Below are 13,908 nucleotides of genomic sequence, written 5' to 3'. Positions count from 1 at the left end.
GTGTTTGTGCAAATGTAAAAACATGTTGTCAAAGAATTGTTTCTTTATTTGAAGCAGCTCATTCTACTCATCACAATGTATCAATAACTCCTTGACAAACATTTAAATTATAAGGCAACCCAAGGTGTGCTTTCAGACAGTGTAGGGAAAAAATACACATGTAGGTATGTGTATTTAAAAAGTAAAATAAAATATAAACCTGCAATTTGTAATAAATAATGGCGCAAGTTATAACTGATATACTTCAAATATTTTCATCAAGCACACTTCAAACACATGCTGAGCTGGCGATTTGGGGCTCAAATCCATTATAAACTCCCATAGCCCTAAATAAAGTTTCAAACCAAAGAAATGCTTCTGTCCAAGTTGACACTCAAAGACATTTGATATTTTACAAAATAAATAAATTAAAGTCCATGAATCTTCAGCGTGAGCAGCGCTCAGCAGACCTGAGTGACTTGTGTTCATTGATGCTGTACAGAAGCCATATTATACCTCTTCTTATGAAGCAAATGACACAATATAAATAATCTATCATCAGATTAGTACAATAGAAGTAAAGACAGGGTCTCCTTTCATGGATCTAATGACCACAATAAATTGTTTTGTACAGAAACCTGAGTATACAGCAATTTAGATTTTGTTACATGAATCACATTTCCTTTAGACAGTAAGTGTAAAATCATTTGGTGTGACTGTAAAGGTTTTAGATTTAATGCGCTCAGGTGGAAGTCTGGCATTGTTTGTTTTTGTCAATTTTTGGTTGACAAAAACAAAACAAAAAAAAGCTTCCAACCTTATTATCCCAGCAATCAATGACCACAAAATCATTTAACAATCTCACATTGCATTAAATCTTATACAAATGTCAACAATCTGTTTACACCACAGACCTCAGCTCATACTCACAAAGGTTTTAAAGCACAATGTAAATTAAATTAAATGAGCCCATGTCTCTCACTGATCATGTACAACACCTCTATTTATAAATCATATCTTCAAGTGGCAATAGTGTTAACATTTTGGTCATGAAGGACGTATTTATGTAGACATTTTCTTTTTTCTGGGCCTATTTTGCTAATTCACTTTTCTGCAGGGTCACGAAAAAGAAGCCGGGGTGCCTCTGGAGCAAAGTAAACCACATGGCACGGCACAACAGTTATTTCAAATAAATACAAAAATAAAACGCAACATTTCTAACAGTACTTATAATGGTGGTACAAAACATACCCTGAAATACAAGGAATTCAGACAAGCAGCACATTTACAGTATATTACATGCAATTAGTTACAGAAAACAGTCTACATTATATATATATATATATATATATATATTTATTATCATATTTAACTGCAAAATGGACACCTTTTAAAAAAAATGTACACAGAGCTAGACACATTTACATTTTGGTAAAACAAAATAGATCCCTAAATATCATACAGAATATAAAACTTCTTGAAACTTTGAATGATCACATGCAGGTTAGGACAGGAAGTGGATTCCAGCAACAAAAATGTTCAATTTCGACATTATTGTTCAACGACAGCTGAAGATGCTTGAGAATCCAGATATTTTCATCTCTTCTGTGCTCTAAAAACGCACAGCTAAGGAAAAAAAACACATCATCTGGGGTTTTTTGTTGTTGTTTTTTTAAAAGAATGTTCATACATTTTATATAATGACAATTACTCAATAAAGGCTCCTATATGTAGCGCACAGTTTGATCGGATTCATCACCAATTTTCCCCTGTGAGAATTGCAGTCAGTTACTTTCAGCATTTCTATTTAGTGCTAGCATTCACAGATTAGTAAAAATTATCGGTGCATTATTCCAGCAAGAGAAGAGAAATCCTGGCCTTCGTGTGATTATTTGTAAAAATTAAAGACAGTATTCTTGCCTATAATGTTAAAGAGGGAAACGACTAAATAGCTTTATTTAAAAAACAAAACAAAAAACCCCCCACCTGAAATACTTTTTATTTTATTTAAATGGAAGAATTTAATTTCATCTACCAGGTTATTTTAATAATGTAAGCAAACAGAAATGCTCTTTTTAATAAAGATGTTTATGTAAGAAAATATAATTATGAGGAAAAAGAATTCCACACTACTTCATGACTACACACAGTCAATACAAATAGGAGAGAATGTGCATGATAAGGAGCAAGCAACTGTGTCCTCATGCAAACTTTGGTTTACACTTCAATTCAAAACAGTAAGAAACTAAAAGAAAAATCCTGGAAAAATGCATCCTATGTACACAAAGCAACTCTTTTACACGCTTGTAATAAATATATATTATTCTTCTATATATTATCATCACTTTGTCATGTGCAGTCAGAAATACATTTATTATTTCATCCATCTTGTTGAATAAGTCTCACATATGTACAGATGCACTCTGTACCTCCCTGCGCTTACGCAATGCATATTTGGCCCTTTGCCTCATTAACACAGAGCGTGGAAATCTGGGAAAACTTAGGGACAAAACAAAAACCTCTTTTAGAAAAGTGATCATGACTGAATTTAATTTTTAACAGATATACACAGAAAGAAATCAGAAAGAATTCTCCTGCTGATAGATGGAAATAAAAGGCCCATAATGAGTTTGACACCACAGCACTGCCAACCTGATCCCCCTTTTTTGTTTTTTTAGGTAGCTTCATACCCACACTGATCATCTATAATTTCTGTGGTGGGATGGTTACTTTTCACTTGTCTTGTTCTGCAGGTAACTGAAGAGTGCCTCTAGTCCTTTAGTTGAGCACCATAGCTGCTTCAACATCTGACATTCCTTCTCATTCACTTCCTCCAGGACGGACATGAGGATGCTCCTCACCAGGCATTTAGACTCTTCTAAGACCTTTAAAACACACAGAAAAAGGGGAAAGAGCTATTTCATCTCCATCCTTAAGAGACACCTTTGCCTTCTGCATTGTGTAGATCAACAAGACTTACCACTGCGCTACAAGATGCCATTTCCTTCACACGCAGCATCACCTCTTGGTTGAATGTGGTTGGCCAGAAGACCTGCGACACGAGCCCTCGACTGCATGCTTCTTGTGCTGTGAGTTTTCTTCCACAGAAGAGCATCTCATTGGCCTGGAATGAAGGAGAAAAAATGCTATCGGTGGAACCACATAACATTACGTGGAATTTTGCTAAAAAATAGATTTTGATGGGACCCACAAGAGCGACGCCCAGTATTTGAGGGAAGGTGTAAGAGGAGCATCCAGAAGGAGTGAGGTGCAGGGCTGCACATGGAGTTTGGAACCAGGCCCTTTCACTGGCCCACACCACATCGCACAGTGGCAGGATGGATGCTCCCAAGCCCAGAGCAGGGCCGTTTATTGCCACCACAATGGGTTTCTTGAAGTGGATGAATGCCAACACAAAGTCCCTAAAGGGGTCACAGAATGATCAGCAGTGACTCTATCAAGACTAATGGTAACACACAAAAGAGTTGCTGCCTGTAGTGGAGTGATTTCTTCTTACCGTACAGCATCTGCGATGCGGCTGCTCTCTTTTCTGCGGTCAGTGGACAGACGCCCTATCAGATACGATGGCTCCAGGCCACTGCAGAAAACAGTCCCCACTGAACTGAGCAGTAGTAATTTACTGTCATCCGCAGCGGCATTACCCAAAGCTCGACAAACTTCCTTCATGATCTGAAGAGAAAGAAGAACAAATGTGTATTACATTCTTAACCAACAAAAGAGGACTGGTTGGGAAGGAAATAGCTTAAATATAGGTTCTGAATCCTCAGAGTAAAACTGAAGATCCACTAGGTACATCATTATTTTTTATTGCAATGCCCAGAGCAGAGAAAAGAAAAAAAGACCAGCACTGGGACTACAAGACTTCCTTCTGTATCCTTGCAGTTAACAGAGACTGAAAACTGTGTAGCACATCACAGCATCTAACAAAATTTCACTTTGAAGGAACAAGCTTGAGATATTCAGTTTAAACATGCTAAATATATATATATATATATATATATATATATATATATATATATATTGCATAAATACTATACAATTTACATTCTCTACTTAAATTTAAAGGGCAAAAAATAAATCAAAACAAGCTTTTAGACTTTTGCTCCAATAAGCTTAGTTTCTGTGTAGAAGGTCAGCTTAGCGGTGAAATGGTTTCTAGTTACTTGATGTTACTCTGTGAGCAGGGGTTGTTGTGGGTAAGATGTTAATGTGACAACTAGCACTATGCAGCTTGTTTCCTTGACACCCTGCCCATCAGCAACAACTGGTTTAACTGTATGTTAACAATTCCCACTCCTTATGGCTGCATGCGTTACAAAGGAAGAAAAGCTGTGTCTGTAAACTTCTAAATGTTATAATAAGAATTTAAAAAAAAAAAAAGAGTATTTTAAGAAAACATTGGTCAGACTTTACTTGAATATAACCTCCTTGCAGTATGGTATGTCAACAACTGGGCCCAGTACATTTTAGTAGTCTGTAAAGAGACACGTTTCATGCTGCCAGTTAAAACAATATATGCAAAATTCAGTATTAAGAGTTTGGCCTTTGTCTCATCTGATAAACAAGAGAGTTTGCCGACATTGTCAGACAGTCAACCCGACAAACCCCAGCCCCACACCCACACCACCATGTCACTTTCTGCAGTCAGTCTGCACACTGTGTTGTTGCATTTTAATCAGATTATCACTCCTGACCCATATTAACCATTCAACCTCAAAAGTGAACTTAATTCTCTATGTCTCACCAAGCACATAATCTGACCCCAGTTTTAACCGTGTGTGCTGTGTTGTCTCCGTATTTGAATTACTCATGTTGTGGGGACACAAGTCCGTTTACACAGTGACGTGGTTGGGCACAAAAAGCATGTTCTCATAATGAAATTTAATAGTGAATGTAAGGGTTAGGCAAGCACGTTTTGATTAAGGTAAGGATAAGTCTCCAGGAAATTAATGCAAGTCAATGTAATATCCTCTACAATGATGGAAACCATTTGTGTGTGTGTGTGTGTGTGTGTGTGTGTGTGTGTGTGTGTGTGTGTGTGTGTGTGTGTGTGTAAACGAGCATGACAGAAAGTGAGAAATTACAAATGTCATTATTTTAGGAGGTGAATGAAACACTTGCTCAGATACATGAAGGAGAAATGAACAGATGCTAGTTCCACTCGATCAAACAGAGAAAGAGGAGGGCGATCAAAGTGACATTCATGAGGAGTCGGAGAACTTGAAGACGTTAGTAGATAAATCTGCTGCAGTCTGCATTTAGGCATGTTTATCATTGAGACAATTAATGAGATGCTCTGTGCTTTAATCTTCAGGACATTTAGTTTAGAAGAAAATGTTGTGTTAAAGTGCTGAGTCTTGGTTTTAATTTGAGAAGGTGTTCCTCAATATTTGAAGAACTGTTGAGGAGGTCCAAAAAAAGTTGTTCGGCTGCTACATGTTTCTTGAACAGCTTGTTATATGTTAATGTATAATAAAACTAGAAAAGGGCAAATAACATAGAAAACTGATCAGCATCAGCACTTTTTTCTGTAAGAATATTTTAAATTTATCAGAACAGAAATTTGTTTTTCTTGTGGATGCAAGAACTAGCCATTTCAAAGAAAATGTTAAGGATATTTCTCACTTTTTAATTTCTTACTTCTCTTTTATTTATTGATGAAATGGGGAAAGAAAACCCAGTTGGTTGAAAAACAATGGGATTATAATAGAAAGCTACAATACTTTAGGCCAGAAAGGTGATAGAAAGTGTACCAGTTAATAGATAGGGGGACTTTCTCACTTACAGCCAGCACTGAGTGTTTAGAAGAAAAAGGAACTGGGATATTTTTCAAGATTTTCTCAGTAAGCACATCCGTAGACTCTCTTGTTCCTGTGGCTTCAAAGACTGAGAGACATATAAGGAGCTATCTGAGCTGTTTGATGAGCCCACAGCTTACGAGCTTAGTGTCACAGATGAAAGTACACACACATGTGCACACATAGTTTAGGCCACTTCGGTGCTTGTGAAGTACAGACTGCCGTGCTTATGATGCTGTATCAAAGCCAGAACCACCCTCTGTGGAAGATGTGAGACACATCCTACAATCTGAGAAGATGAAAATCCTGTTTGCTAGGGTTATGAGCCGAAGGCAGATGATTTTGGCTTGCATGTAATTTGTGGCTAATGCCATAATATTTTAATAGACCTCTAAAAAAAGACCTGTTAACATTGACAGATTGAACCTCATTCATTTATTAACGAGGTTCAATTTTACACAGATGAAATTTAAAATAAATAAATGTTTTTCTGTATGGTTACAGACCAGAATGAATTACTCTCAAAATATAAATGACAGGAGGTAGAGAAAAAGTGTTTATCCACAACTGTGCAAATGATGCACAAAAAAAGAACAGCTGAATGTTTTTAGCGTACTAACGTGTTATTAATACAAAACAGAGATGCAGATACAGATCAGGGTCAGGTATGGTAGGAGGAGCTGGAGGCCACTGCAGCTGTCATGGAGCAAGAAACGGTCACAACCTGGACACTAGTCACTATTCTGTTCATTCATACTATGGCTAATTTAGAATGGCCAGTTAACCTAACCCACACATGTTTTTGGACATGCTAATACAAGACAGAAAGACCCGAATCTGGATTTGAACCCAGGACCTTCTTCCTGTATGGCAGCACTGCTAATTACACATCTGTGTTGCCCACATTAATAACCCTGATTTTTTTTTTTTTTTTAATGTCAGTGGGTATATTAGTACATATTGGGGTTTGCGTGCATGTGGATGTGTCCTGTTTCTCCCTGAACTCAGCTGTCATCCATTTCCCTTGGAGGAACTCAGCAATTAGCCACTCAACACTGTAAACGCTGGTGTTAAGCGGTTTGGTCTCAGTGTGTGGGCCAGCCCTGAGAGTGGTGAGTTGTAGTAGTGTCTTTGGCCGGAGATTTGACTGTCAGATTAGTGGTTCTTTGGAGCTTTTACTGAGTACCTAATGTCTGTCGAAAGCAATTTTTTTCTCTATTAACTTGTTTGTTAACAATCTCTTTTCAGTGTATTTTAGTTTGTGGTTGTCGTTTGTTTGGTGTGTATACCTGTGTAGCTCTCTCTTTCAGCTCTATTCTTTTAAATGAAAACCACATTTTCATGGGCTACTCTTTTTCTTTTCTCAGTTTCTTTTCCCCTGTTGTTACTCCCCTCATCCCTTAGGCTTTTGAGGAACTTAATTTGGGGGGGTCATCCGGGATAATAATTATATTTCAGCTTCAAGCAAAAGTATACACCTACTCTATAAACAGTAAAATGGTATGGAAATTGCTTGAATTACTAAACAGTTTAAATAGTATCTCCATTAAATCCTTTAAATTAAAACTGAAACAGAAATCAAAATTCAGCTGCTGGTATGCATCTGGGGAGAGCAAGTTACTGAAATCACTCATAGGAAATTTAAATAGACCAGCTTGTTGTTGATTGGAGTGTGGAAGTGAGCAACCAATCATGGGCTGGAAGAATCCTGCAGGCAGCCAGATCAACGAGTGAATCATCACAGTTCACAAAGCTGCATAGAAGAGAGCCATTAAATGACATCAAGTACTGCAGATGCACATGCTCCAGCCTTTCTCAAGCTCTTCACCCAGTTTTTTAAGTTTGAGTTTTATGCCTCCGTTGAGCAAAGCCTGAGTAAAACTATAGTGATATATTTTAGACGAATGAGTCTATGTTGTATCTGCCTTGTTGATGCACACAAAGTCAGCTATGTTTGGACTAATACCGTCTTCCAGTCTATTTAGAGTCTACTTGGAGGGCAAATGCAAAGTTGTTACCCCAGTAGTGTGGCATGTGCTGACAAATCTGTGCTCTCTCAGTAAATCGGACAGCCTTGCATTTACCCTTAATCATCCTTTGATTCACCCTCAAGTCACTTCTACCCATGTGGACATACACATGGGCTGTGGAAAGTGTGCAACTAGGGTAACCTAACACTTTAATCCACTGAAGCACTACACCTGGATATACTGATAATAACCATGTCTGATTAAGCAAAAAGAACGACCACAAATAGATGCAACTTGAAGCAAATTCTACACCGAGTTCAAATATTTCTGTTCTCACTTCATAGGGTCATTAAGAAAAACAATAAATAAAACCTTTATGCACAAAAAAACCTGAATATACAAATATAGGTTACAGGTTCTGATCAGCGATTTAAATTACAGATTTAGACACCGTCTGTTACTATGGCTATAAAGTTCAACATCTACAGTTTGTTTCACTGCTAGATTATGATTTTTTTAAGGTAGTTTGACTGACATGGAGTTAGCAGGTGATCACCAAATTACTGACAAGAGCGTAAGAAAACTCATCAAAAGTGGGAGGACACAGCTTGGTACAGATTATGCCCCCTAAACGCCTGTAGAGAAGACTCAGCTGGTATATCATTACACATAATCAGAAGTGTTTCTCAAAACAGTAAGGCCCTGAATAATCTATTAAGAAATCAACCAAAAACTTTTTGTCATTTTATACCTTAATCTTATCAAGTAATGGAGAGACTGAAAAGGCAGAATTCATTTTAAAAGTTTCTTTTTGTACTCACAAATTTACATTTTAAATAATATATTTTTTGAGAATGCACTGCAAATAAAAAAGAACAAACATTGGTTTATATTTCTCATTAACTATTTAAGGGTACTCCTATTTTAGAAGTCGGGAAATTAATGACAGCCAAACTATATTCTCAAAACAATATTCCAGTTGTCCCATTTACATACTATGAATAATGTTTATGTTAATGATGCCCATGCCTCCTGGAGACCATAGCCTGTAGAAGCAATGGGAGTGATATTCCTAAATAGCAAACAGCTATGAAGAAATCATTGGCGATTATCTCTAGGGTATCCAGTTCTCTCTCTAAGAATAATTACATAAAGACTTCCTCAATGATCTTGCAGCATAATTTCCTCACTAGTTCAACTGGCATTTTGCTGCAGTAACAACAGATGGCAAAACACTGCATTATATGTACCCCTAATTGCTAAACTTGTTGAAGCCTTGTTTGTTAGGAGGCAGCTTTGAGGAAACTGTGCCCCCTTTTCAGTAGTGCCCTGTGTTAGATTTATGCAGCTAGCATTTTCACACCTGGCAGCTGTCAAATAAAACCACAGTTTTCTAAAACCGTCTCCTGAAAAACTCCCCTTGAGCAGTTAGGGAACTACTGCATAGCTCCAGGGCATCTCTACAACAGTTACTGGGCAAACTTTCATGGTTTCTTTTTTTTCCCCCAAACAGAACTCCATGGCAACTAGGATACAATCAACACCAATTAATACGTGTCAGCGAAGCACAAAATATAAATTATGTAAATATAAATAAACCGACATGCACTAATCAAATGAAAAATGTAACATGGGCACAGCACTCGTGTGTTTTTTTTTGTTCTCACCTCTGGCGTCAGACCATTGTTATCTGTTGTTTGGCTGGAGAGCAGGACATGCGTGAAGCCCTCTTCCTTCCTGACCACAATGTCTCGAAATCGACAATTGCTCTCGTTCTGTCGCACGTTGTACCTGAGACGCTTGTCAAAAACGTAGCCTTTCTCCTCAGCCAGCTTCCGCTTCACTGAGCTGTGTAGGTGCATCTTCCCATTGGCTAAAGGTGAGCCTGATTCATACAAGAAGTGACAGAACAGGTCAGTCTGTCTTCTAGAACGTTTTAAAATAATTGACAGCAACTGAAAGAAAAGAAAAAATCTATTACAGTTGGCTATTGCAATTATTGCTATTGCAATTACAAAGTGCTTCCAAATCCAAGTTTAAGGGTGAAATATATTTTTTAAGAAAGAGCATTAAAAAAAAAGGGACTTTGATTTGCACTTCGCACAGAGAAATTATTCGATAAATATTAGTTTGGTTAGACTGCGGACCTTTTAAAAGCGTCCGCTGAGACTGAAGAAGTGACTTGGATGAGTGACGAAATGTTTCTTCCACTGAAAACGTTACATTCAGATGAATATAATCAACTTTTTGGGATTTCCTTACCTGGATGATTGAGCAAGCATTAAGATACAGTAGTTCATCTTTTGGATTGGATCACATGTGCCAGCCTTTGCTCCCCATGTGTGAGTGAGCCTTGGCCACCCATGACCCTATCATTGGTTCACCACAGTTTCGTTCTTGGATCACTTTTCTTGCATTTTGACCACTGCAGACTGGGAAAACCCCATAACCCCAGTTTTAGAGAATCTCTGACCCAGTTAGTCTAACAATCACAATTTGGCCCTTCTCGGGCTCGCACAAATCCTTACACTTGCCCATTTTTCTTGTTTCGAACACATCAACTTTGAGGAGAAAATATTCACTAGCTCCCTGATATATCTCACCCACTAACAGCTACCATGATGAAGAGATAATGAGTGTTATTCACTTCACCTGTCAGCAGCCACAATGTTGTGCCCGATCAGTGTATTTGAAATCTGGAGAACACCCAACCCTTCCTTACAGCAAATTATCTTTGCTGCCACAGTGTGGCCTGAGTCTTTTTCATGTCACAGTGTTAAACAAAGCCTGCAAAGTTACTCCAACTATCATATAAATGTTGTGTTTAGCCTATCAAGCCTACAAGTTCCTAATAAAAAAATTCATCCTTTTAGTTTTACTACATTTCTTTATACTATAATATTATTTATTAATACTTGGAGCTGAAAGCTGAAGGAAAAGAAAAAAAGATACATAGTCCATATACAGAAGTCTAGAAAATACTACATTATCTGAACTCAAAAAAATGATTATTTTTTCAGTAATGCGTTTTGTTTTGGGTTTTTTTAGCCTGAATAATTTTATACTAGCAATGATTTTAATTAAATTTGAATTTCTTAGTCGTTCCCAGTGTTATTATGCGATGTGGACAATTACACCTACTTTTACATATACATGTGTCATCTAAGGGTATTCTCTCTGCACAATATCACAACTCTCTTGGTGTGATTCAGTGAATTTCAACTTGATTGCATTAACATTTCAACCTTGGAAATTGCCCACAGTTATATTTACATGCAATCTCATGTTCACATTTTAAAAGCAATCAGTGTAATTTTCAGGTCTTGTCACACAAAGGAGCATTAACGTACAGGAGCAGTGTAATATCTAATGCACAGAAATCACTGATTCATCTGCACTGAGAAAGAAAAAGAAATGTCCAAGAGGGTCGAGTACCACATTCTCAGCTGTAGACTTTTACAAGATAAATGATTAAAGGCAGAAAGAAAAATGAGTCAGACAAAGCACATGTTCCTCATCTAAGAACATCTAGTGATGCTGTGGTAAAAAATAACCAGAATAAATCAGAAATTACTCAGGCACACAAGAGTCTTTTTACTAGAGCAAATGGTGTGATGCTTTTCCAGCCAAATTTATGACTGATGAAAATATGGAGACAAAACTCTGGTCCTTAAACAATAAAGTTCATGTTGACTGAAGATAAAAGTAAAGTATTTCTTGCCTGAAAATATAAGAATGCACTTTTAAATAATCATCATACATTGGGAATTTGTTTTCTTTAATTAACACAATCTGAAACTTGACTAATAGTGACTTCATTTAAAAAGCTAATTTGATTTATTTTTTACAGCAAGCTTGAAAACAAAACTAATTTGTAGGTACTGTGGGGGGTTCTTTTGGGTGCCAATTCTGAAATTGTGTCACCACCTTAATTGGGTCCATTAATGTTTGGACAATGACTTTTTTTTTGTGATTTTGACTTTGTGCACCACCACAGCAGAACTTAAATGAACAAAAAAGCTGTGATTGAAGCGCAGGCTTTCATCTATTATTCAAAACTAAATTATTACATACATTGTTAAGTGCTTACAACCATTTTGATACTTATGTCTTCATTTTCAGAGACTTGGAAGTAATTCAACAAGCTAACATCATTTTAAATATTATGACTTTTTAAAATATTTTACTTATATTTTTACTTGTATGTAAAATCTTGCAGTTAATGACTGCCATAAGGCTAGAACTCCTGTAGTTCATGAAATGCTGTGTTTCCTCTCTTGAGATGCTCTTCCAGGCTACTGCAGCTGTCTTCAGTTTCTGCTTGTTTATTTGTATTTCTGTATTCAATTTTGCCTTCAGTAACAGAAAGGCTGCTCTACTACACTGAGATCAGGTGACTAACTTGGCCACTGAAGACTATCCATTTTCTTTACCTTGAGAAACTCCTGGGTTGCTTTGGTAGTATGCTTCATTATCCATTTGCACTGTGAAGGGCCAAAGAGTTTTGCAGCATATGGCTGAATTCAAGCAGAGTACAGCCCCATGCATTATGTGACTACTTCCATCAGAGGTAATATTATCAATAAACACTAGCGGCCTGAGGGGTTTACTGCACACTTACACAGCCAGGCTTTCTTTGCATTAGCTGGCCTGACTTAAAACCCCAGTTAGAAATAACAGATATTACATTGGTGGTTGTCAGCTTTCTCCACTAAGGCCAGCTTCCTGCCTTATGCTTTATGCATGTTCACTTCAAAGCTAAAAAAAAAAAAGGGCATTTCACAGGTCATATGACTTCTTTCCCACAAAAGTGATCCCTATGAGTGCCACCTACTCCAGTCACAGACAGATGATAAGGATGGTGATAAAATGGTAATTAAAACTCTATAAAGAACAGTGGCAGGCTCAGCTGCAAGGGAGGGGTGGAGCAGTGGGTTCAGAGGACAGTGCTAGGGGAGGCTGGATATCAGCTCATTAATTCCATCATGTCTCCCCTATTTTATTTTTACAGCACTCTTCACCAAGTGGCACGGTGTGACTCAGGTCATATCTTCACAAGAACATAAAAAAAAAAAACAAACCCCAAAACAGAACAGTGAAATGCAACACTTACACAAATAAAGAGGTTAACACTACATTTTAGTTCAAGTTAATTATTTTTATTGCAGAGTGCCGCTGTTCTAAGGTGACAGCTGCACATTAGAGCTCCGAAACTTTAAACTGAAACATTTAAACATTCACATCTCCTGTCTAATATCTAATAAAGGAAAATGGGAATCACTTTAATTTGTTGGCAGATAAAAAAGTGAAATTAATTTTACTGCTTGAATAGGTACTCTTCATGAGAGTTCTGTGTTCTAATCGCTGCAATTCCAGCAGTGCAAGCGATACTTTAATCTACTGGTAACATTTATACATTTTATGCATCAGCAAATCAATACACAGGTATTCCTGTAACAATATGATGGACAGTTTGCACTTTATTCAGTGGTTTTAGTAAAGTACAGCATTACCACTTGCAAAAATTATATTTCTCTGGCAGAGAATCTGTAAGTTATTACAGTGATCTAGGCAGGTAAAAAGGCAGGTAAAAAGACACTTCAGAACACTGACTTTAACCTGAGCTCTAACCTATTAATCTTGCATTATAGTACATTCCTCTGGTTCCAATTCCTCTGGTTCTCGAGCAGGTCTATGTACCTGGTCTTGACTTGGCTAGATACTGAAAAAGTTTTCTCCTAACCAATTCTGCAATCATCCACTAGTGTTGAGCACTTGAAAAGAAGGTAACCGGATTTCTTTCGGTAAAAAGAGGTCCAACACTCAAAGACAAGGTCTCAAGACTACCATGACGTGGATGGCTGAGAACCTAAACAGATATCATAAGATGTGAACAATGGATATAAAATAATACAGCTTGAGTGAAGCAACTGGAGGGACACTTGACTGTGATTAGTTGTTTGGATAGTTTGGATCCCACATAAGAACTGATCCAGTCTAGAACTAACAATTTCAGAAATGATCTGCAAAATAGTGACATCTTTACAGGGACCCGTTTGACTTCAACGGGTTAATGGGTGGAGCACAGGATTTTGGATGAGGTGAGCAGGGCAGTCTTATGAGATTAGTAACTATAATAG

The 13,908-nt window shown here is 37.3% G+C and overlaps 1 protein-coding gene across 1 annotated transcript in view; it reads right to left on the bottom strand.

The window, feature by feature from the left end:
• Positions 1-25: 25 nt before the first annotated feature.
• LOC309702480 (chromodomain Y-like protein 2) overlaps positions 26-13,908 on the bottom strand; it is a 52,671-nt gene continuing 38,788 nt past the window's right edge. The window contains exons 3-7 of the mRNA XM_082527152.1: positions 9,436-9,653; positions 3,497-3,669; positions 3,191-3,401; positions 2,960-3,103; positions 26-2,864 (exon numbers count right to left, since the gene is read on the bottom strand). Coding sequence (XP_082383278.1) covers positions 2,706-2,864; positions 2,960-3,103; positions 3,191-3,401; positions 3,497-3,669; positions 9,436-9,653 — 905 coding nt within the window. The 3' untranslated portion in view covers positions 26-2,705. The remainder of the gene's footprint in view (positions 2,865-2,959; positions 3,104-3,190; positions 3,402-3,496; positions 3,670-9,435; positions 9,654-13,908) is intronic.

This window comes from Aulonocara stuartgranti (assembly GCF_965226115.1).
Source record: "Aulonocara stuartgranti genome assembly, chromosome: 1".
In the NCBI taxonomy this organism is placed as follows: domain Eukaryota; kingdom Metazoa; phylum Chordata; class Actinopteri; order Cichliformes; family Cichlidae; genus Aulonocara; species Aulonocara stuartgranti.
This window is presented reverse-complemented; position numbering and strand designations above follow the sequence as displayed.